The sequence below is a fragment of the Nymphalis io genome, chromosome 22 (assembly GCF_905147045.1).
Source record: "Nymphalis io chromosome 22, ilAglIoxx1.1, whole genome shotgun sequence".
NCBI lineage: Eukaryota > Metazoa > Arthropoda > Insecta > Lepidoptera > Nymphalidae > Nymphalis > Nymphalis io.
Genome location: NC_065909.1, coordinates 5,472,202 through 5,498,645, shown reverse-complemented (window position 1 = coordinate 5,498,645; position 26,444 = coordinate 5,472,202). Strand labels below are relative to the sequence as shown.

At 30.8% G+C, this 26,444-nt stretch overlaps 1 protein-coding gene across 9 annotated transcripts in view; it reads right to left on the bottom strand.

Moving 5' to 3' along the window:
• The window catches only part of LOC126777160 (A disintegrin and metalloproteinase with thrombospondin motifs 18), a 133,403-nt gene that overhangs the window by 44,903 nt on the left and 62,056 nt on the right, over positions 1-26,444 (bottom strand). For all 9 annotated transcript variants that reach the window (XM_050500096.1, XM_050500095.1, XM_050500097.1 and 6 more), the window contains one exon: positions 25,081-25,177. In XM_050500096.1, coding sequence (XP_050356053.1) covers positions 25,081-25,170 — 90 coding nt within the window. In that variant the 5' untranslated portion in view covers positions 25,171-25,177. The remainder of the gene's footprint in view (positions 1-25,080; positions 25,178-26,444) is intronic.

The window sequence follows — 26,444 nt, the reverse complement described above, 5'->3', positions numbered from 1 at the left end:
GAAAAGCCAAATTTATATAGGTTTTTTTCAACTTTTCAAATCAAAAAAAGGAAATGGTAGGCTATATAACTTGGCATAGGCTGTTTTACATAAATATATCAGATTAGTAAAATGCCTTACTTAAAATAAAATAATAATAATAATATGCATAGGCTCTCACTTAAGAGTTTTAAGAAATCAGACATCAAATTCTACTTAAAGCTCTCTTAATTTTACAAGGCTTTAAAATACGTTTGTAAACAGGAAAAATAATATCTCAATAATAATATGTTTTCCATTATATTAACTGAAGATAATATCGAGATATTAATAAGTTGCCGAAGTAGGAAGCTCACAACAAACACAACTTGTGTTTTAACGCAACAATAAAATTATGACAACATTACCATTGTCGTTTCATTTCACACGTGTGTCATAAATTAACAATAAAACATATAAAGGATGTAAGGAAAAATAATATTATTTTATTACATATTATAAACATATGTTAGACAAATTGACTGTTAGGGTTCAATTTGTTTTTTTTTTTTGAACGCAAAAGACATTACACGCGAAAGTAACATTTTACAATTCACACCCGTTTTTTTAGAAATATATCCTAGTATACAAATTAGATTTTATAGATTGTAATAAAATTATAAACGGAAGACAAATGTGCAAAATTTTTCTCCGATGGTAATTCGCATCACATGTCCTGTAAGAAATACTGTGATCGTGATTACACTGGCTCACTCAACAATCAAACCGAACCACAGCTATTAAATTACTGCTTGGCGAAATTATTAATGAGTAACCGGAACCTATCCAGGGTTTGGATTACCATCATCACGCGTTGCAATAGCTTGATATTGATAAACGTAAGCCTGGCTCACACAATACAAATATAGTAACTAATAAGTAATGGCATCTCATCAATTATTCATAATTAAATTTGTTAGACCGCTTTTTGCGCGAAGTCTGATGCGAAAGGTCATCAGTTCGACCATGACTGATGCATCTATATAATTGTTACCGGACTTCCGACACAGTACCATATAAGGGTCTTTAAATACGATTCGAATTTTCGTTTATTCAATAACTCGTGCCTTCCTTATTCAGTTTGATGCATTGGATACGCTGTCAAAATCGTTTATTTATAGATTATATAGACGGCTTATAATGGTACTCTTTACGTTTGTCTAATAATAATTATAATCATGACTTGAAACGGACGTCGTCTTCTATTATTGTACATAACAATGAGCTACGGAATGCCCGAATCGTTCTAATATTTTTTAAAACACTAAATTAAAACTAGGTGATATCATGACGCATAAGCTTTACCGACTAATAATTTTATTTGAAAAATTAACAAAAAAAATATTGTATCATACAATTATAACGTAATTATTAGATACTCTTTTTTGTAAAAGATCAAGTTTATTTATTATCTGTAAAAATTTGTAATCTGTGCAAGTTTTGCAAGACGTGACGCAATATGGCGGTCTCGGAAGCGGGAAGGAGTGTTATGTCACTGCTGTTGCGTGAGTACAATAAGGGAGAATATAGACAAGATACGAACATGTACAGTATCAGTTTACTTCTTATAGATAATTAATATATAGTAATCTATTAACTTTTTAAAAATTGTAAATAGGTTGGCAGACTGGCATGTGGGCTACCTGATGGTAAGTGGTGCCCATCGACATTGGCGCTGTGAGAAATATTAACCATTCCTTGGGAACTAAGATGGTATGTCCCTTGTGTCTATAGTAACACTGGCTAACACATTCTAAATGGAAAACAACAATACTAAGTATTACTGTGTGGCGGTAGTATAAATGATAAGTGGCTTGCTCACACGCCCTTCTAACCGAAAGACAACATAAGTGTTGCTGTTTGGCAATTATATACATGATGAGTTGCTGGGACTTATCCAAACCAATCTACCAAACGAGGATGCACAAAGTTCTACCACTAGTGAACAGTTTGTTTTTTTTCAGTTGAACACGGTAATCTTAGTTTCTACCTGTCCGATAATAAAAAAAATACATATTTCATTAGATAGCCCATTGAGTTATACGTAATAAAGACTAAATAACATCACAATTTAGCCACGGGGGCAAAGTAGTAACGCTTAACTGGGGTGCAACCGCGCGAAGCAGCGAATGAAATAAGGCAACTATGTCGTGGATTTCCTTAACACGAATTTAAGTATTAAATTTTTCTGAGAAATCTGGGTGATAAAATATCCAGATGACATAATGTTGAAAAATATAATTATAAAAAAGAGATACGTGAAATAAAACTGGTTAATTATGCAAGAAAATTGAGTCAGGTGCACGCTCGAATATAACTTTTATTATTGATTTGTACCTGTTTGCGAACTCGTCGTATCCATCGGCTAATCGTATAAAAACACGTATAAAATAGGAATAGGTAGATAATGTACTACAGTTTTTTTTTTTTTTTTATATGTCCGGGATGGCAAATGACTCTACTCCACCTGATGGTAAGTGGTAGTAGAGTTCAAACGCGACGACGGCCAGTACAGATGGGAAGAATGTTCTGTATATATAATAACAAAATTATTTGTTTCATCTAGAAGACACTTCTGAGAACATTTTTCAAATTGCTGTGCAATGTTAAGTAAGTTTTCATAGTATTATCTTATTTATGCGTTGAATATATGATTCGAATTTAATGAAAAAATGTTACTCAGCAATGTTTGACAATAGAAATCGTTTCGTCTTTCACGAATGCTTTTGTCTTTGTTCTCGAAACGCCATCGTTGTTAATCTTAAATTAAATTAATATAAATATTTAAGTACGCCAATGTATATGAGTATAATATAATCGTTATTTAGTTTTTGTAATTTTAAAATTAGAACAAAAATAAGAAGCTAATTATAGCCCAAGGCACGAATGCACATGTCTATGGAGAAATTGTAATATTATTAAAAACACACACACACACACACACATTACCCACATTTACCCACATATGCTAGTATTGTAAGCTAAATCAAACCTTTTCGTGTCAATGCGCAGTGCACTGCTAACCATTGGATTTAAGACGTTACACTTGTAACTGTAGTTAGATTGACTTAATAAATATTTAAACGAAAAAAGCACATTTACTATCCAGCACTGAGTTATATCGTTCATATATTCATTAAAATTTTCAATTAAAAATATATTTTATAACAAATAAATTTTGTATTAAAATAAAGATTCAATATAAAGTTGTGTAAAATTATAAATTATATGTTCTTGATTTCCGGATCAATAAAACTTCGATTTAACAAGATAAGCGAAACGCTTTAAACTGTATTCAATCCGAAGCGTAAATTTCAATACACGACAATAATCTTTTACAGTTCCGTACCTTATTGTATATAAATAATTAAACGTCACATAAATGTCGAGACTGTATGCCTTTAAATCTATACTATCGTCCCGATTGTTTTTTTTTTATTATTACTGTAATAAAAATAACGCGGTTAAAATTAAGCACAATGGAAGAATTCATTTGCTTAAATTCATATAGAATTTGAAAAAAAAAATACATTTCAATATGAAGTATCTCAATTATGTAACGGCTCAATATGAAACGGTACCTTCTTTACATAAGCCCATTTCCCATTTGTTTATTTCGAAATCTCCACCGTTTGCCTTAATTTAATTTAGATCTTGTATCTGAGTTTAAAATATCCTTTAAAATATGTAACCTTTTCACAAATACTACAATACAGTTTGCATTTTTGGATGTCTGTTACTTTGTCATGTTTTAATAGTAAATGAATAAACTAAAATCGGGTTAATGCAGCCACCAATACAGTAATTAAAAAAATCTACAATAATATAGTTAAAAAAAAGTTTATTTTTTAAAATCAAAAAAACATTTACCTACGAATAATAATTTAAAGAATAACTTTTAATGTTCGTAATAACAACTGATTATAAAATAGCAATTTTGTATTCTGTGTCAATTAGGTATTAACAAGTAACAGCCATAAACACAATAAAATATATTGCCGTGTCCTTTTGGCATATAACTAAGTCATAAAAAATATAAGTGTATTATCGACTTCATGCCATAAGTTTCTACGTCAAAAACTACTTTGTCAAATGAATTTTAAATATTTATTGATATTTGCATTCTGTCCACATTGAATTAGATAATAAACGAAGCTAAAATCTTAGTTTTATTTTCCTTTTAAATTAATATTTTACTAAATTATGTTTTAATGTGAAAATGGAAACCTTGTTGGCTTGTAAAACTTACTTTGTTGTCAAATGTTTATGTATTACATTATGCTGTATATTTTCTAATGAAAATATAAATATAAATAAAATAAATCGTAGTAAGGCGAAGTTGCAAGAAATACTTGTATTATTTAAATTACAAAAATATCCACGACATAAAAGTAACGGTATTGACAACTGATACCAGCAAATAAGCTTACAATTTAAGCTGTTTATATCGAATATTCTCCTTAAAAAAAACCTTAAAATAACCATATATTTTGATAATTAATTATACTTGGTGGCTTCTACGTTTGGTTAGATACCACCCGCATCTCACATTCTCGAAGCTTAACTTAACTGTGATACTTAACTGTGTACTGGTGACGCCAATGTACCTACATACACAAGGACCATAACATTGTTCCCAAGTTTGCTAGCATAATGGCGGTAAAGTAATGAATGGATAATATTACTTCCAGTGTCAACGTCTTAGTGTGGGGCTGACCATATACCATCAGGTGGCCAGTTTCAGTATGCCTTCCCATCACCCAAAAAAGTCATCAATGTGTACATGTGTTTCATAAGTTTTTTTGACTTTGTGTGTTACAAATAATCTCAAAATAATTGATCTTAAATGTTTTTATCTGAAAATATTTGTACATAAATAACAAATTCGCTAATTATTTTTATTGAGGGCAAGTATAGTCAATTAATGTTTTATTTAAACATGAAAAAAACCTAATGATTTACAACCACATGACACTATACTCAGAGGCAAAACCGACACTTCAGGCGAGTCCGCAGAGATGTTATAGCTTGCACGTTTGCCCTTTACCCAGTAACACAAATAAAGACGCGTGTGCAAAAAACGTTCCGACAACACTTAAATACGGTACGCACAAAAATGAGCTATTAGTATCGTCAACAGAACGCAATTTTCAATGTACAGTTACGGCGCATGCGTCAAATACTGCTTAGATTTGACATTGGGCGTGAACGTTGAGACAATACGCGAATCGAATTTTAATTTATACTCACCATTGCGTACTGCTGGATCCGGTTAAATTGAATTAGGAAATTATTAATTTTTTTCGCTACACAAGGCTGAGGTTACTTGTTGACATAATCGTATTCCGTTACACGCATAAAAGAAAGTTATTGACAGTATCGTGAAGTTAACGACAAGGGAAGAGGAAGTCCATTGTCTGTTTGTTTTCCGGTGTTATTTATGTCAAGGGCGATGATATTGTATCAAAGGTATCGTTATCAGTTAGACAGTCCGACGTGCAAGATTTATCCAAGGTTGGAATACAAAGATCTGTACTTAACATGTCGACACATTCAAACAATACATGCATTAATAAAAATAATACATTCATTCATATGATATTATCTTTCAGTTATACGTATGATATTGGCAAAAAGTTTTTTGGCTATGTTTTACAAACCATTTTAATAATAATCTACGTAATTTTTTAACTGGGTGTTCTAAAATGATTACTGCATAGCATGGCGCAGATTATTATTGTTTTTTAAAACCATGGCCCAAACCAAGATACCATTAATATTACCATCATTTGTTGTATAATAAAATTAAATACAACATTTAATTATTGATAGTTATATAAAATTACTGATGAGATGTGCATATGTGTCGCTTAAGGGTAAGTGGTTTCTACGGATCTGCGGCAGACCTTGGTACTATATAAAATCTAAGCCATTCGTTACAACTTCAATGGCGATCCGAACTAAGATCCTTGTGCAACGATATTTAGGTGGATGGGCAAATGAGCCTCCTGATGGTAAGCCGCTCGTAGACATGGGCGCCGTAAGAAATTATAGCCATTCCTTACCAGCCAGTACGCCAACATGTAGTTACACTATCTCACTCATCCGTCAAACCAGAACACAACAATAATAAGAATTGCTTTTTGGCGGCATAAGATGTGATTAGCGCGACAACCCGCTAATCACATCCGCCAAACCTGCAAGTCTGGGTAGGTACAAACCTACCCAGACTTGCACAAAACCCTACCACCAAGTGGGAGCATCAAGAAATAAATATACTAAAGTAAAAAATTAAACGATGTTCTTAATACTCCTCGCCTCCTAAATTCATATATCTTCAATGCAGCAATTTCATATACCAATATGATTTTCTCGTGCTTTCCTAAAACCGCTAAAATGGTGCGGTCAGCTTTCATAATCATTGCAATGTATATACTTACCAACTAGTACACTTGCTGCATTTTTGCAACGTCAAAATCTAGAACATTTAACGCTTTACATCCTCTGTATAAAACTGTATAACATAATATAATATATAAATGTCAATTAAATAGTAATTACAGACATAAGGAACTTTTGGATAAAGATGATCACCTCCAGTTAGGTTGCCAATTTAATTGTCCAAGAATAAATTTAAAACATTAAGAGAGTAAACATTTAGGTAATTCGCAAAGTAAAATAGCTGATTATGGTGCATAATAGGCTTAGAAATATTTGCCGTATCTAAATATTCCGAATTCTTCATTTTAACATCTATCTATAAAAATATTTGTTAATGTACAGTATAGCAAACGAACAAATAACATTTCACCGCATGGAATAAAATATTTAACTAAATATGCTCAAACAGATTTCAAAACATTTTTTAATAAATCACAGATAACAAACGATTTATGTAAATCAAATGTTAGAAAGATTAATAAATTAACTAATTGAACTCAATTCTTATATTAGATAGTTAAATGTGATTAAAAGCCATATTTTTTATTCTTATTGGAATTGCGATTCTATGGCAGAAAATGAAAAAATATGACAGCTGCCAGTAGAGACGATCCTGACTGTCATGTCATTTCTTACCTGTCAGTTTATATAGTATAATATTTGAGTTTTTATTTACTAACCACAAATTCACACTTGCTTGCGAAAATATCATGCCGGTTATATTTAAATAAAAAAAAAGTTAAAGGTCATCGGCCTTTCGTTATTTTCCATGGACATTCGAATGGATCTGTCATTTTGATCAACGACCAGCTTAAAAGAACTCACTCAGGGACTTCGATTTTACAAAATTTAACCTTTACTTCTCGTGTTAAGTCACGGTTGAGGTCTAGTTATATTGGTTATCGTTTTGCTTAAGTTTTATTTTTGTTATATACCTGGGCGCAGCTTATACTCCTATGAACACACCTTACTTGGTTTACATTTTGAAATAAAATATCAACACAAATTATTATATTATTGTTTTGTGAATAAATATATCAAAAAAGCTTTAAATAATTTAAATATTATAAATAGATATAGTAAAATGACTTGGTCTAGTATAATCTATTAACCATAAGTAACATTTTATTTTACAACTCTATGCTCGGTAAAATCAAAAAGTGAATCTTTTTAAATTTATACAAAGTTACAGATATTCGTCCAAAATAATAATAATTTGAGTAATATGTTAAATATTATATTCTAGTTGAGTCTTACAATAATAAGTAAGAAAGGTGGTACAAGTAAAAATCTTTGTTAAAAAACATGGCAACATTAAAAAAAAGTCGAGTTCGACATTTAGTATCACTGTCATTTTAGCTGTATATGATAATACAGAGTTTAATTTGTTAATTTTTTTATATATGATTTAATAAAAAAATAAAGGATATACAAATAATTAATTTATAATTGCACAGACACCGACAAATATAAAGGAAAAACGTCATAGTATAATGCTAATTTTTGATTTTCTCTCAAGAACCATCTTCTAAGTCAAAGCGTCCTGTTAAACCTAACTGACAACTTTCTTTTACATACAGGATGTTACTTATTAGACAAGTGTATAAAATTATCATAATAACCGCTGACTTTAGATTAATAAATTATTTGTCCACTTGAAAAAAAAAACATTTTTTTTTATAGAATAGGAAGCCGGACGAGCATATGGGCCACCTGATGGTAAGTGGTCACCAACGCCCATAGACATTGGCATGTAAGAAATGGTAACCATCGCTTACATCATCAATGCGCCACCAACCTTGGGAACTAAGATGTTATGTCCCTTGTGCCTGTAATTACACTGGCTCACTCACCCTTCAAACCGGAACACATCAATAACCTAGTACTGCTGTTTTGCGGTAGAATATCTGATGAGTGGGTAGTACCATTTTCACTTAGGCACACATATATACTTAAATAACATTTCAAAAAGAAGGTGAGGATTTAGCCCAACTGTGGGACACTTACAGGGTGTTATATATAGTGAAAATTAACTAAGCATACGACTATTGAAATACAATAATTTTACGTAACGTAAGTAATTAAAAACTGTAAATTCGATTTAATTCAAATGAAGTTGAATTTTTATACTATAAAGAAGAAAGATAGCCGATTCCCGGTTGCGTCTCACTCAACTATATACACTGGCAATTTATGTAGAAAAAGCTATTCCTTACAACATAAACGTTATATGTATAAATGTGCGCAAGTTCTTACAACTAGCATGATACGTTTAATAGTAAAAAATGTATATTTTTTTACAAACACGCGTTAATATATTTCTATCAGAGCTAGTGGAATACCAAGCACAACCTCTGCCTCAGCCTCTGTTCTCATTGCTGGCAATGAAGTGGCAATACACTCGTAAGACAGGGACAATGCGTGCTTCCTACAATAAGTCATAATTAACAGCCTGTGTCAGTCCACTGCTGGACATAGGACTCCCATGGCACTGGCATACAAATATCCTATCCTATCAATAAATAAGTAAGAAGACTTATCATAACGTGGTCTTTTAAGTTATTTAAGATCACCAATCACATAACTATTGGCGACGTGCAGATTTAAATCGTTCATAGTAATTTTAAATTATTCTTACAATAAAGATTTTAAATGGAAACAGTTTTAAGAATTACAAATCTCATTTTTATAGAATTCATTAAACTCAATGATAGTGTAAAAATACCAACCGATTGTTGCTTTAATTAGTTTAAGTTAAACTTTTAAAAAACCAATAAACATACTTGAGTACATACTTCATACAAATGCTCCATAAAAGCCTTTGTTCCGAGAAACTAAAAATTCACGCAGCTCGTGTTAAGCCAATTAAAGTGACACTCATTCAATACAACACTTGCCAAGTAATTATCGCCCCTATTGTAATGCAATAAATGTTCACATACTAGTGTGATTGGAATTAAGCGCTGAATCAATGGCTTTTGTGAATGACAAACATTTCTAATCCAGTCCAAGATCAAATTCGAAGGTTTCGATTACACGAAATAGCATTTGAGTAATTACGTTAATGGTCGCTATAGTTGGAATTTGTCTTTTTGTTATACCATTATTATGAAATCAACAGTTTAATATCAATACATCCTATACATAAACTTGTATATCTGTATGAGACGGAACTTCGACACCGACTGTTATAATTGGTACATATTATATGTATTTTTCATAAAGACCACTTCGTTGTAAATCGCTACTAGATGGCGCTGTATCACAACAGCAACGATCAAAGGTTCGCCATGACACTTGGTATATTTAAAGAGGCTCGAAAAAAACTGCCGGGTTTTATTGAAAAATGTATATAACCCGTGTTATTAATAAATAACACAATAAATTAAAATCAACTCGTGTTATTTTACTGTTATGTTAAGAGAATTATATCGCACAGAATTCAAATCCTCATCAAAACTATAACATATAGTTCCAGAGCTCAAATGTTTGAACGTGCTGTTCTTATGATCAGATTGATTGGAAAACCTTTTTTTTGCGTTATATAGCCCGTTTTTTTAGGTTATTGGTTATATTACTACACTAATCATAAATATTTATATCTGTTAAATTATACGATGCGCTTTTTGCGATTCTCCATAGAATGACGTATGATATATGTGATTCTACTTTGTATTCAACTTCAGCCACTCGTATTCCACTGCTTGAGATAAGCTTCCACCAAACTTAAGCTCTATTATCATCTGCTTCCGCATCCAGTCGGTCAACCTAGCAGGAAAGCGTTCTCTATGCGTTTGCGGTTCCCTGTTCTCCACTCTATAACTAGTCTGCTCCAACGGCCATCGTTCTCGACATATGTGCCCACTGCAACTTATGTCCGCAAATTTAGCAAGCTATGTCAGTAATTCTGATTATTCTCCATATAAGAACATATCTGAATACCATGAACATATATAATTATATATATTTAAATTAAAATATAACAATTAAAAAGTGTTACTTTTTTGAAACATTATCAATCATTAATTTTGACTCAGTCTTTGCTTTAAGCATAATAAGGTCATTTACAGTAGACAATATATTTCATTGTTTCACGTTACATCGAAACAATCCACTAATTTGTCTGTCACAAACCTTAAGAAATAATTTACGCTCCAATTCATATTATATGTACGTAATTGTGAACTAAAAAACTTACATTCAACGCTCAGAAAGTAAATGTTTATTTAAAAAACGGCTTTATGTTATACGCAATAAGATACAATTTAACTGCCATTGGTGTTTGAGGTTGTTTTATGGACGGTATTTTATGATTTCCATAATCTGAAAAAAAATCGCAACACTGCAATTTTATATAACCAGTGAAGCTTTATTTATAAAATATCATTTAAAACATGTAAACCGATACTTAAGTAAATTGTTACATAAAATATGGGTACATTTAATTCATATAACATTTTGTTTTCTCACAAATATCAACAACAAATTTAACCTACTTAAGTTAAATTAAGCCATTCAGCATAAATAATTTCTAACCAAAGTCTATCTTTTATTTTCATCATTTATTTTTACATTAAATTTGAACCGATGTTATTATTTTTAATTGATACTTAAATATGAACGCCCTAGTTGTATGCTACTCGTAATAAGGTGGTATCCATGGTTTGTATTTTATGTTTAAAATGTTTATTATCTTTATATCCATGTTTAAAATCTTTGTGGTACCATAAATTATGTATATTCTCGTCGTCGACGTCTATGAAATCACGAAGACTCAAAACTTAATAACAAAAACAAACAAATTAATAAAACACTTGACATTGCACAGAAATTTCTTGTGTATAAAGTGTCCACTATTATTATTTATTCCTTTTACAAAGAAATACAATCGTAATTGCCTGTAAAGCATTAAATAATTTGTAAATATATACGATTTTTGTTGTAATTGGCTGTCTGTTACGATATGCCGCTAAGAAACGTTTATAAGAAAGGCTTTTAATGTCTAAAATTAAGAGCCTTGTTAAATGTGAAATATTAAGACATCAAGTTTTTTTTTTCACTTCATTGTTTTTGCATCTTACGTGTCATTGACGAAATAATCAGTACTCGCTCGGCACAGCAAAAGTCATTACATTAAAAATTTAATTGAAGATTATTTAATTAAATATAAACTAATTATACAATGTGTTATGTATTAACTAGCACATTATATAAATACATTGCGTTTGAACGAGGTTATTATTATAATTAAGTTTCCATACTGCAATTCGCGTTGAATTTCTTATCTATATAAAATATTAGACGTATTTCAATTCATCACTAAAATTTATAAAGGTATGTAATACGTTAGTGTTGGTTTGCATGACTGTGTGTGTATTTTTCTTTTTTATATACAAGTACCTCGAGTATCTAGACTACATGACGTCATAAGAATTCTTAATTAATCTATGCGCAACCTTAACTGTCGTATTATGAAAAAAACAAAGTTTATTGATTGTTACGGGATCGTGTGTTTGTTGTCTGATCTTTTGTTTCTTATGATAATTATTATATATTGATAGTTATTGACATCCGTAAAAGCCTGTGAGTGTCCCACTGCTGGGCTAAAGGCCGCCTCTCCCTTTTTTGAGGAGAAGGCTTGGAGCTTATTCTACTACGCTGTTCCAGTGCGGGTTGGTGGAATACACAGGTAGCAAAATTTCAGTGAAATTAGACACATGCAGGTTTCCTCACGATGTTTTCCTTCATCGTAAAGCATGAGGTGAATTAAAATCACAAACTATGCACATGAAAATTCAATGGTATTTCCCGGGTTTGAACCCACTATCACCGGTTACGATTCACGCGTTCTTACCACTGGGCCATCTCAGTTTATGGACAGTTATATATTAATCAAGTATAATTGCGAAAAATAACTATATTTGTATACTACATGACAAACAAGACAAAAAAAAAACAAAAAATATATACCTTTATATATTATTAAATATATATATATATATATACCTTTACTAGTGTTAATAAACGCAGAGTATGGTTCAAGTTATGATGGCTACATAATGTTACAATATCAATCGTAATTAAAACACTTTGCAATGATTTTCACAAGCTCAGCAGCGTATCAAACTTAACGATTATGACTGACACCATTTAGGCTTAAAATATCAAAGATTACAAAATCCATAGACAAAAAGAAAAATTTTATTGGCACTGGCATTCATCTGTGGCTTGTCGAATTGCGTTTATCTGATCAACAAACCTGGGCGACTAGCCAAGTTCATGATGATGTTCTTTTGACCGATTTCGGTTACGGCGGATATAGTTTTTAACCTTTTATAAATACGAGCTACTAATCTTTAAAATTTTATTCTGCCTAACATTTAGTATTCAACTTAAGTTTTGAAACAAGTCGCCAACCTGTTAAAATCACGGACGTATTATAACTAAAATATATTTTATATAATTTTCTAAAATAAAATAATAAATATAAAACAATAAATATTAGTAAAATGTAATAGATATTTATTTTACTGACTACCTAATTGTTACGGAACAGTTGTATTAGTTTTGTGGAACACTTTCGCGGAACACAGATCGAGAACTGCCGCTCTAAACTTTTTTAATATAATTCTCGTAACGCTGGACGACAAACACGAATTTGTTTGTCTACGGAACCATTAAATTCACCGCATTCAAAGTGGCTTAATATCAAATTAAGTAAAAGAAAAAGTTACCGCAAAATCTGTCATAATCTTAGAGTCGACCTCGCGGCAAGGGCGTGCGATGAAGCGAGACGGAGATATAACTAGGGTTTGGGTCAGGGCTCGTTTTCGGTGAAAATAATTAATCTATAAAGCTTAACTAATTTTCATTACATTATACTCTGTATACCAGGTTAATCACTTTTTGTCATAAGATGCCTTAGAATATTCCAGATTGCGTAAAAGTTAACTTTAAAATGGGTAATAAAATAAATATGTAATACTGTAAACTGCCTATTATTATTTAGTTATCTTATTTATAAATTTTGACATACATTTTTCACAACAAAAAAATACTGTCAAGCGTAATATATATAGTTACATTCTATGGCACTTAGTGAAGGGATTGAAGGTATTGGATGCAAATGAATGACTTGAATATAATCGTTTTATACTATTAAAAAGTGCAAAAAATATTTGACAGTCTATATAAAATAACGTATGAGTTATTCGTTCATTTTCAATTCCATTCATCGTACATCATCGCTCATTCGGTCGATTTTCATTGCACAAAAAAACATTAAAAATCTTTTGTACTATAACTATTGTTTTTATTAACTCGCTGAAAACTATCGACATGCGTTTCCTCTTTCAATATCTTTGTAAACATTGCGCTCGAATGAAAACAGCGCTGTCTGGTGACAATTATCGAAATTCCTTTCAAATCGCAGTTAACATCAAAGCTATCGAATACATACAAGAACTCGCCTGATTGAGACACAGCACGATATGACTCGCGTTCCGACAATTTTAATGAAGACATTTTCAAAAGAAGATACAGCCGCACACAGGATTGTTTAACTAAAGTAAGGTCGTAAATACATTTATATCGTTAAATGACCAAATTAAAAGATTAAATCTGTAATTCATATTATGAAAATTCAAAAGTAGTGCATTGCGTAATTGATCTTAGATAATAAATATTGTGTTACAAATACCTTAAGTAGGTCTCGACCGATGAAATCTAGAATTAATTTAACTATTGGTTTTGTAATACAATAGTTTCACAATTGTGTAACATATATACATATGTGTATATATGTAGATATAACGGATCAACTGTTACTGACTACTGTTACTTCTTGACTTTAAAAGATTTCATCGGTTTTTTAAAAGATTTCAGAAAATGATTAAATATTTTTAACAAATTAAAAATACTTTTCATACCAAGTTAATATATAAGCTTACGTTTAATATCAGTTGTTACAGTGCCTAAATAATAAGTGAGGATCGTGTTTCATGTGTTTGATTTGTGTTTCTTTTTGTAGCGCAGCATGGCTTAATAAGCTCCAAATATTTTCCTCAAAAAGTATTGGGAAATTTACATATAACTATAATTTCATTTTGACTATATATCTCAATCATGAATTGCATTCAATCTAATTATAATATTTATAATAAATGTCGCATATCACTTTCTGACATTTCACGATCGTGTATTATGGTGTGTACCGATAAAGTTCTCATTAAAGAAATCAACTGATCGATATATTTTATATTATAAATACCTTCATATAAATAACTCTCATTATTCTTGGTAAAAAGCAATTAAACAAGTATATAAATTTAATTAAAATAAATAATGTTATTGATTCAATAAATCTAAAGGACCCACAGTTTTAAGCGTGGGTTTAAGACATTTTCAATCCAAATAAATAAAATTCAAAGTGTCAGTCTGTGATTTTAATAAAACTGCCTCTTTTTAAGTTCATAAGGCTGTTTTCGACTTATCAAAACCAAAACAATTTTTTTTTTCGCTGCTGCCATGTATATGTCAAACAGATGTTAGTTACGCTAAGATGGCATATTTGAAGGATTTTCGTCACAAGCTGAATTCCATTGTTTTGCAAGTATATAATATAATAAAATTGTTTATTTTGTACTTGAGCACAAATAATATATTTTTGAAAATCCGTCCCCAAAAGAAAGTAAATAGGGGATAAAAATTTGAATGCAAGTTTATGTAGTCAAATATTCGTGTAATCTTTTGCTTATGATTAAAGCAAGCTACTTTTTCGGATGTACTCGTTTCAAGATGGTAAAGTAAAGCACGAACCAATTCCGGATTTATACCTAGGCCTACTACAAAGGACATACCTAGGGGCCTCGCCAGCCAAAAATAATATAATTTACTCTTACGTTACGGAATAGAGGCAATAATATTTATAAGATGGCAATAATATTTATGCATGAAATGCGTCATTTTTGTAGTAAAAACATAGAAGTTTTGTATTCTGTGTTAATTCTTCTTTATAACTAAATTGCAAAATAGACAAGGCAAGAGCCTCTGGGGAACTCCCAAAGAATGAAACATTTTGAGGAAAATCAGATATTTCCTGATATATTGTTTATAAGAAATTCAATCACACGGTAGTAAAACATACCCCTTCCATCCAATTCTCATTAATTAACACAGAAGTGACAAAAAGTGATGTCACCATTTTTAATTACAACGACGAAAATCTTCCAAGAACACCTGCAATTCCAATATGCGAATTATCTTTGAAATACGAATTATTCAATTTGCGTTATTTTTTTATTAAAACAATTATAAATATTACTTGTGAATAGTTTTCATGTTCTCAGGTTAGATATTTCTCAAAAGGGAGATATGTAAATAAGTCGCCTTCGAGGAGTTCCTGTCAAAAATTTGAATAGTGAGCACATTTCAGTTTGGACCTAATATCGTCTATATTTCTTTCATCACGGAAAGTACACTGCATTCGTGCCTTTATATTATTTTCTTTTTATATTATGCATTGATATGTTATGGAGGACCCCTGATGTCCCAGTGGTTGGACAACGTAAATTTTAACCGATGATTCCAAGTTCAAACCCGGGCAAGCGCCACTGAATTTTCATGTGCTGAAATTGTGTTTGTAATTAATATCGTGCTCGCTGCTGAAGAAAACATGCGGCGTATGAAAATCTGTTACATGCAACCGCATCGGAGTAGCGTGGTTGTGGAAGCTTTAAACATTCTCCTCAAAAAGGAGATGGTCTTCGGCCAGCTGGGACATTTGCAGCTTGTTACATTATTTTTATTGGGTCCGTTATATTCTTTCATTCATCATTCATTCATTATAAATTGGTATTATTCATTAAATATACGTTTTTAACTGCAAATCTATTTAAAAATTATCTAACTTATCTTCATTACCGCAAACACCAAATGCGCTTGACTACATCATTTTAATCGACTTTAAAAAGGTTCTCAATTCATTTGCATATTTTTTCAGAGCGATCATTTGAATTTAAATTTTCCTAGTTTTTCCCATAACCCTTCCAAAACTAATAATTTCTTAGACGTCACCATTAATACTCAAAGTATCAAATTATATATTTTTTTATAAATATTAGTTTTATTTTTAAGATCAATGTTTAACATCTTCACGTGTTTCTTATTTAATGATAGTTTTTTTTTGTAATTTATTCATAGTCCTTACATATTGAACATTATCGTATAACCATTGTACGATATTCTCTCACGTACGCGTGTTTTATTGCAACATAATCTGTGGTTTATGAGTTATTGTCACTGGTTGTTTGTCTTCGAGGTTCGGAGAAGTGGGTCGGGTTTATTTCTAGGCATATATAGGCTTTATTATATTTATGTAGTTATGACGTATTTTTGTATATTTGACTATTACATTTAACAGTAATGTAAAATTAAGCACATGATAACTCAGTAGTGCTTGCCCGGGCTTAAACCCACGAACGTCGGTTAAGATTCACGCGTTCTAACCACTAGGCCATCACAGCATCGCCATCTTATATTCTACCGCCAAACAGCAATGTTTAGTATAGTTGTGTTCGAAAATAAAGCTATTAAGATAAAAAATGTGATGATATTTTACGTGTCCATTTTAACTAGGAAATATAAACGTTATCAAAATTGGCATAATTGTATCATTAGTCTTGAAGATAAAATAAAGTAATAAATATGGATAATAAATATTTTTTAACATTTTTAGAACGGTGACTGACAATTAATTACTGTGAAAGTTTTTTTTTATTTAAATTTAATTAATATATTTGAATATGTATTTAAGAGAAATTATTAATACTAACAATAATAACAACAACTGAAGATTGCGGGTTTAAGCCCAGGCCAAAGCAACTGAGTCTCTATGTGCTAGATTGCTGTTTATTCATTCATCTGTGTGTCGGTTGAAATTCCGTCACATAAATTTGGATCGGCAAACTCGCACTGGAGCACCATGGAATTAGCTCTAAGGCAGAAGCCTTTTATTCTTTTAGCTATTTTATTCTCTTAAGTAGAAACTTAAGAGAATAAAATTGCATTTACTCAATTAATATTATTTTTTAATCGTTTTTATGAAGCCTAAAAAAATATTAACATAAGTATCGTCTGAAAATATTTTATTTATTTTGTAAAATGTTCCTGAGCATCGATTTTCGAAAAAAAAAACCACTTTATTTTTAGAAAATTAACAGAAATTATTTCACGATCTTATATCATTTATTAATTAATAAATAAAAAAGATCATATCTTGTTTTGGATAGAGTAACGTTAAAAACAATAAATTAAACATTAGTGAAATTGCAACTAGAACTCATTTAAAAAAGAAGCGTATTTTGATTTTAATTAAAAGATATTTATTTAATTAATATTACCCTGATCAATGAATAATGATAATTATCTAACACAATAAAACGTAACAGTGATTAATAATACTATAATCAAATAGCGGTACACGAAAGCTACGGTCATTACACGGAATAAAAATATTATGTAGAACATAGAAATTTTAGAAATGACATTAAAATAAATATGTTTCTACAGTCTATTCCAAGATGAGCAAAGACAAATAAACAACTTTGACATTGAAAAAAGCCGAGATGGCCTAGTGGTTAGAACGCGTGAATCTTAACCGATGATCTTGGGTTCAAACCCTGGCAAGCACCACTGAATTTTCATGTGCTTAATTTGTGTTTATAATTCATCTCGTGCTTTACGGTGAAGGAAAACATCGTGAGGAAACCTGCAAATTTCATTGAAATTCAGCCACATGTGTATTCTACCAACCCGTAAACAACGGAAAAGGAGCAACGTGGTGGAATAAACTCCAAACCTTCTCCTCAAAAGGGAGAGGAGGCCTTAGCCCAGCAGTGTGACATTAACAGGCTGTTACTGTTATATCAATAATCATATATAAGATTAAGAATATAAAATGCAACGTTAGAACGAAAGCGTCATTTGAGAGTAAATTATTATTAATATAGAAAGTTTCATACAAATACATTTTATATTTGATTTCTATATATTTATGTAAAACTTAATAACCGCATAAAATAAAAACAGACGAAGTTAAACTATCTACTTTTAATGTTTTGTTTTCTCGATTCGCTTTAGAAATAACACTAAAAATATGATGAACCAATACCAGTATAGCAAACGAAATATTTTTCGAAATCTATTTTTGTTATTGTATGTTGATCTTTCGGTTTGAGCTCATGAATTTTAAGCAATACGATAAATTGTGAAGCAATTCGACATAGTGATTGGTATTTTTTTATAAAATAGGTGGGCGTACGGCAAATGGGCCACCTGATGATACGTAGTCACCAACGCTCATAAACTTTGGCTCTTAAAGGAATAACAGTTCCTTACATCGCCAATGCGACACTTTGGAACAATGTAACTAGGTACCATAACAAGGTGTTTGCAAAATTTCATAATGATCGGTCGAGTAGTTACGACGTTATATCGTAACAAACAAACAAATAAACTCACTTTCGAATTTATAATATTAGTAAGGATTTTATGGTATGTTTCATTGGATATTTACCTATCAATTACATAAATTGTATCGATTTTGTAATAGCCGTATGATGAATATATTTTTTTAATCTAAATTGTATATTTAAACGCCTTGGTAAACGTAGCGTAGGATAGCCCTCCAGCTAGATATACGCAAGGTGGCTGGCAGCGGTTGGAGATTAAGAGCTGAAAATCGAGCTCAGTGGTGTGCCATTGGAGAGACCTATGTCTAGCAGTGGACGCGAAAAGGGTGATGATGATGATGAAATTGCATATTGAAATACGACATTTTAATATACAGCTAGTGAGCTTAATATAAGTATAATGGAATATTAACATCTGAATATCGTATTCAACCAATTACAATTGATAACCTTTATTTCTTCTTGTCACATATAACCTAAAATGGACTAGACCATATAAATAAAAAAAAATACAGATAATTAAATAGCATATGTTAAATGTCAAAACATCCAAGAAAATGTCATGATGAATCATTCTGTAAGCTATTATATAATTTAGCATTTCCCATTTTATATGAGAATTATATGATAACGTTGGTTTATTCAGATATTTTTTTAATGATAATAAAAAGAATCGATTCAAATTAAATATTTAATATTATTATTTAAATGTAATGAAGTTCCGGTCCCGTCTAGTTAGGTCTATGTTGCTTTTTAGTACATGTGAGTAAGTCAATCAAAAAGAGACTCCATTTACTATAATAATAAACTGTTAATGGACTAGTATGAAATAAAGTGGTTACTAACGCTTCAAAAAATCCAATGATCTTTTTTATTTTTAATCATATTCAATATTTACTATAAAAGGAATAAAGTTTATTATCATTCAGCACGTACTGTTTTAAAGGTGTGGGCAAAGGTGGAGAATAAAAAAATTGTAATTAGCTTTTATTTGAAGACACTTTTATGTATTACACTATAGTTACCCCATACCGTTACCATGTCAAGCATACGCGAACTTTAAACTCAACGAAATGTACTTTCGAGGAAAATAAATTATTCGCACGTAACTGTGTTGTTGATTGGCATTCTGTTGCGTAACAATAGACAACGGACAATAGGTTTGATTACCATAGAGTATTGAGGCAAAGAGAATATTACTTCTGCCTTGTATTACAGGCTGTATGAAATAAGGTCTTAAACAATTTTATTTAGTTATATTAAACATAAAGTTACGTATTATAAATCAAGTTTATTTGTTAATATATTGATGAAATATCTTTGCTATTTTGTTCATGTTCGTATTTAATTTAGTATATCAATATTTTTATTAATTAAAAAAATACATTTAATTTTTTATCAATTTCCAAAAAACAGTTTGTTGATATCAAAAATAAAAAAATAAATAATGTACTTGTGTTTAAGGTTGACTTATTAAACAAAAATAACAAATTATCAAGGAAAAACATTATCTTCCTGTTTATGTATTAAAAACTGGCACTTTAATACGCTAGACGTAAATCAACTTGGTAATTATTTTTTAATGTATAGCAATATTTTATGACATCTGTAGAAACAAACTTTCAAATATAGAACATTAGCAAGAACAAACTATTAATTTATATTAAAAAATATAAAAATCTTTTAAGTTTATTAATCTGTGCACTATGTCGGGTTATCGAACTATTTCACGTGTAGTATATTTAACTTTAGTTTGTTATTCATGTCACAGTGCGTATCTTTACATATATTTTACATTAACTTTAAAAATAATAATAACATAGTACTGTGACAGCCTGTGAATGTCCCACTGCTGGGCTAAGGCCTCCTCTTTTTGAGGAGAAGACTTGGAGCTTATTCCATCACGCTGTTCCAATGCGGATTGGTGGAATATACATGTGGCAGAATTTCAGTGAAATAAGACACATGCAAGTTTCCTTATGATGTTTTCCTTCACCGTCAAACACGAGATCAATTATAATCACAAATTAAGCAAATGAAAATTCAGTGGTGCTTGCCCGGGTAAGCCCATGAGTATCGGTTAAGATTCACGCGTTCTTACGACTAGGCCATCTCGCTTTTTTTACACATAGTACACATAAATATACATAATAGTGTAATTATTAAATGGAGATGATCAATTTAATAAGACTTATTAATTACTATTAGAGTCCAAATTTGGACCTAATTCTACTTTACGTAATTCATTTTGTGGTGGGGATTTGTGCAAGCCCGTCTGGGTAGGTACCACCCACTCATCACATATTCCAACGCTAAAAAGTACAATACTTAATATTGTTGAATTTCGGTTTAAAGGGTGAGTGAGCCAATGTGACTACAGGCACGAGAGACATGACAACTTAGTTCCCAAGTTTGGTGGCATATTGACGATGCAAGGAACGGTTAGTATTTTTATCCCGCCAATGTTTATGGGCGATTGGGACCACTTACTATCAAAGGACCCATTTTCCCGTTCGCCTACTTACTTTATAATCAAAAAGAGCTGATATGGTCCAGTGGTGATACGACCTGAGAAAATTCAGGCACAAACACAGAGTCAACAGATTTTTGTGATTTTCGAAATACAAAAAAAAAATACAAATTTTATCGAAATAATTTCATCCAACACCAAAGTGCATCTATATCTTCTAAAACTGTGTTCTTATATTTAACGAATATTATTGTACTTGAGTAACCGATGGAATATGACTTACGCGTAATGAGCCTTAAAAATCGTTTATGTACGTCATAAACAAGCGACTTCGAAACTTACTAAATATTATAATATTTTTTATGAGGAATGTTTCTTTTCTACGTTAAGCGAAAAGAGGTTACGTTAGTTGCCAGTTTGATACGAACGCAGGATCTCAGAAACTACAACGTTAATAGCTATCCACTAAACTTACGTGATAGTTGGAGATGAATAAGGCTAAAATAACAAACATTGGCTAACCAAGTATGTCAAATACATTGTAACATATCATGGTGTAACGCATTGAAATTAGAAGCAAATGACATAAAACCGAGTGAATCCTAGTCGACCTCGATACCACAGATTGTGTAATCAAATAGCTTATTTAACAATTCAAACGATTTAAACACGTCTTTTTGTATCGTACATATATAGTTTTATGTATATGTGTATTGTGGTGATAGGTTCAACATTATATTTAATTCCGACATTCAAAACCTTCATGATAAAAGATAAGGCAGTTTCCAAAAACTAGATATTTTAATTTTAGCCTTTCTTAATTTAATGTAACTGCCTAACCTTTGCTTTCTCCTACTCCTTAACGTTTCAAATTCAGTTTTTCACATAAAGTTTAACATATAGTTAAGAAACGCATCTGGATTATATATCCCGATTATTCTACTCGCAAATCACACCCAACCACGAACCATACATACGTGTCCTTTAGTCATGTTTTTAGCTAATTATACGAGAATTTAAAAGTATTAATTCTTAGACTAGACAATATATTGCGAACATGTTTCTTTTTGCATAAAATCTATCGCTGTTTATAAAAACATATTTATAATATAATATGCTAGTTGTTTTATTTGGCCCCTAACCTTCCTCTATTTTCACGTAACCCAGCATATTCATCCTAATAAGTTCTTCCTAAGTTTATTTACATTCCAAATTCCAAATTATTAAATTTATTATATTTTATATTCAAAATTATGACACAACTATCAAAATTTAATTATCTTTCCCACCAGTATTATTTTCATTCCGTACAAATCACCGCCATAGCCAATGAGCTCACGTAACTAATATCCACAAGATAATTTTGTGTGATTTTCTTAATGAGAAACATTTCGCATATGATTTACATCAAATATAATTGACGAAATTCTAGGTAACATACTTATAGGTTATAATGACATACACTATTATTTCACACGACTTCTGCAGATATCGATAATTATGCAAACAATCACGCCGATTCATTACTCTAATGTTCGTAAAGTGCCATTTTAAAGTTTTAGCATATTAATAGATGTCATTATCAGTGGTTACATGAGGGATCTCAACTGGTAAGTGAAGAGTTTGAACCCGTCAACCTCGGGTAAGCATCACTAAGTTATCAGAGCCAGTGAATATTAACCGAACGGTGCTGACTCAATCATGGGCTATGGACTTCGCGTACTCGACGGAATAAGAAATAAGCTCCAAACCTTCTCCTGTATGGCCTTAGCCTAACAATGAAACGTTTAAATGAAGGACAAACATAGTAACAGCCTGTAAATGTCCCACTGCTGGGGTAAGGCCTCCTCTCCTTTTTTGAGGAGAAGGTTTTGGAGCTTATTCCACCACGCTGCTCCAATACGGGTTAATGGAATACACATACTCAAGCACAAGATGAATTGTAAAGACAAATTAAGCACATGAAAACTCAGTGGTGCTTGTCCGCGTTTGAACCCACGATCATCGATTAAGATTCACGCGTTCTAACCACTGGGCCATCTCGGCACTTTACGGATAAGCATATAAAGAAGAAATTATGTGTTTTTTAGCCAAGAACCTTCGCGGACGATTACATTCGGATCAATGGCTTAAGTACACAAAGCGGAGAAAACATACAAGCATTAATTTATAATTATAGAGAAGAAAGTAAATAATAATCTCAATGTTTTACCAAATATAACATATTTTCAAATGTTAATGAACCCATAACTTTCAAACTCTATATGTCATTAGATAAGTTATACACTGTGACCAATTATTATTATCTGTATTTCATAATAGATTATATCAAAATTGAAATAGAACGTTTTGTTGTTACACAAAAAATTTAAACGTTGAATTCCTTCGGTTTTTACACAAATTTCGATGGTTTTATTTTTTGACCTACCACCGAACGAAGACAGGTTATGACGTCATATGTTACAAAATTACTCCCGAACAGTTCGAATCGACCGGTCCATTATGAAATTGGGCGTGGTTGATACCAGGTGGTCTCTACTTGCTCCGAATTTAATTATTGATACCGTATGTGTTATCGTTCAAAAATATACTTGTTTTTATTTAAACATATTTATAAAAATGATTTATATTTATGTTTAATTTATCGTATGATTTTTTATATTCTTCTGCATAATATTTATTTTGGAATATGTTCTTTGAAATAAAGTAAAAAGTATTACTTCATGTGTTAATCTTCAAGGATAATTAAATAAAAGAATTTTTAAGGTTATTTTTATTGGGGTGGCAAGGTTTAGATAAATACTTCTGAAAACTGTAAGAAACAGATCTATAAATATTTACATTATTTTTTTTTTTTTTTTATTAACTATAGGATATAAGCCAACATACATCGAAGTACCCAACAATTAATCTGCGTTCAATTTAAGAAAATAATTATTATATCATTGTTAATGACGTAACTTTATAAATTAGAGGTAACAACCTCCTTATATTACATGTCATTATATTTATTTTGAGTAAACTAAATTACTTAATCCCATTTATACGACAACATATCGATGCTAATTGCGAAGATGTGGCAGCATTTTTATAAGTTGACGCTTCGCTTCACATGTTTGCGGTGACTTAAAACCTTTACGAACGCATCATTAATAAGTGATAGATCATCAAACCGACTTGAAGCTTAATTTGCATAACTCATTATTATATCTCGGAAATACATGTTAACATAAAATAAATATACATTAATTAAGAACGTGATATATTTATAATTTATTAATATTTTAATCGACGCAACGTGTTTTAAATATTCGATTTTGACAGTTGTCAAAATGTTCGCGCTTAAAACAAACAAGTCATCTCAAATGATGATTGAATTGGACATTGTATACTGACGACAAGAATCCAATCACATTATCATATAACCTTTCTATTCTAAATTTAAGTGAAGATAATTATATCTTTCTATGGTTTGCTATATCTATTACTTTAAAACTTATTAATCTGTGGAGCAAAAATTCAAAATGGATGATAGTAATATATAAATTTTATTTTTATTTGAATATTTTGTGATGGTAATCGATTTATTTCGTTCAATATAAAAATAATTAAATATTACATTTATGTTATATTATATGTTTTAACATAAGCATTGTTCAAATTAAATATTCTTTAACTTACCTTAGTATTGAGCGAATGGGTTGAGAAGAATGAACATATAAGAACTATTGCAGACAGCCAGTTAGCCGACACTTGCCGTGTCGCCTCCATAGTGAAACTGAAAAAAAAAAATATATGAGTTAAATAGTTACTGTAGATTCGCCTTGTGTGATTTGCGAATCGACTAGGGCCATTTTTTAAGCATAACAACGTTCTCGACTAGCTCCTAGAATACCCGTTTAGCAGTTGGGATTCCAATGGTATATACGTTGCGTCGACCCCAAATAAATAAGATAAAGCGAAACGAATAATGTCTTATCTTTGAAATTCGTCTGAACTAAGTAATGACCTGGTTTTATTTTTAAATTAACGGCCATATTAAGCGGCTTATTTATTTGTGTCTAGTTTTCTAGTGTGTTACGGTTTAGGTATAAAAAAGTAGCCTATGTCCTTAGGGTTTAGCCGTTAAAGCATAACAGAAAGACAAACAGACAGAGATACTTTTGTTCACTATAGTGACAACATAACATGGATAATACAAAGAATAAAAAAATACAAAAGGCTATTTTATATTAAGAAACATTTTTTTTAGTGCCAATGTCTATGGATTGTGATGATCAGGTGGCTTATTTGCGAGTCTTCCTATTTATATTATTTATAATTGACATAAATCTAGTTCAGTTTCGGAAATTCGTTTTTTGATCTCAAATATTAACAACTGTTTGAAATTTATTTATAATGGCCTGGAGGCAATCGTTTCATTCCAAGGTGTGTAATAATCAATGTTTCTCTAAAATGATTTTGCATGTAACGGAAAATTACAGTTTTAATGTATTAATCACAGCGAGAAATATTGGACACTGTTTCTCTTAATTTCTGTCCTCAGTAACCTCATATTTGAAAAAATAAGACAAAGTGTGGAATTATACAATCCCAATGATTAATACGCAAATGGTTTTATAATTGCAATGCGCATTCACTCAATTATATATTCAACAATACCTCCCACTATGCAAACAAATTTTGTTTTATTATTATGTTATATGAAACATAAATTAAGGTGACCATACAACTCGTTCTAAATAGGACAATCCCAATTCCATGCAATCTGTCCCTTTGTCTATAACAAAAGAATGTAAAACCGTTAAAATTTCCGTGAATTCCTTATTAATTAAAACATATCACGGCATGAGACAGAAACAAAAATGGATACTAATATTGTGTTTAATGAAACAGCGTGTTCTTTTAACGAACGAGTTATGTCATAACGTCTTGGTAAGAATTAAAAAAGAAATGGTCAACATAATCAAAATTAGCATTTTGGTTAAGAAAGATTAAATGCTTAAAATTAAGCATTAACAAAACGTTAAGATTAAATCGAACAC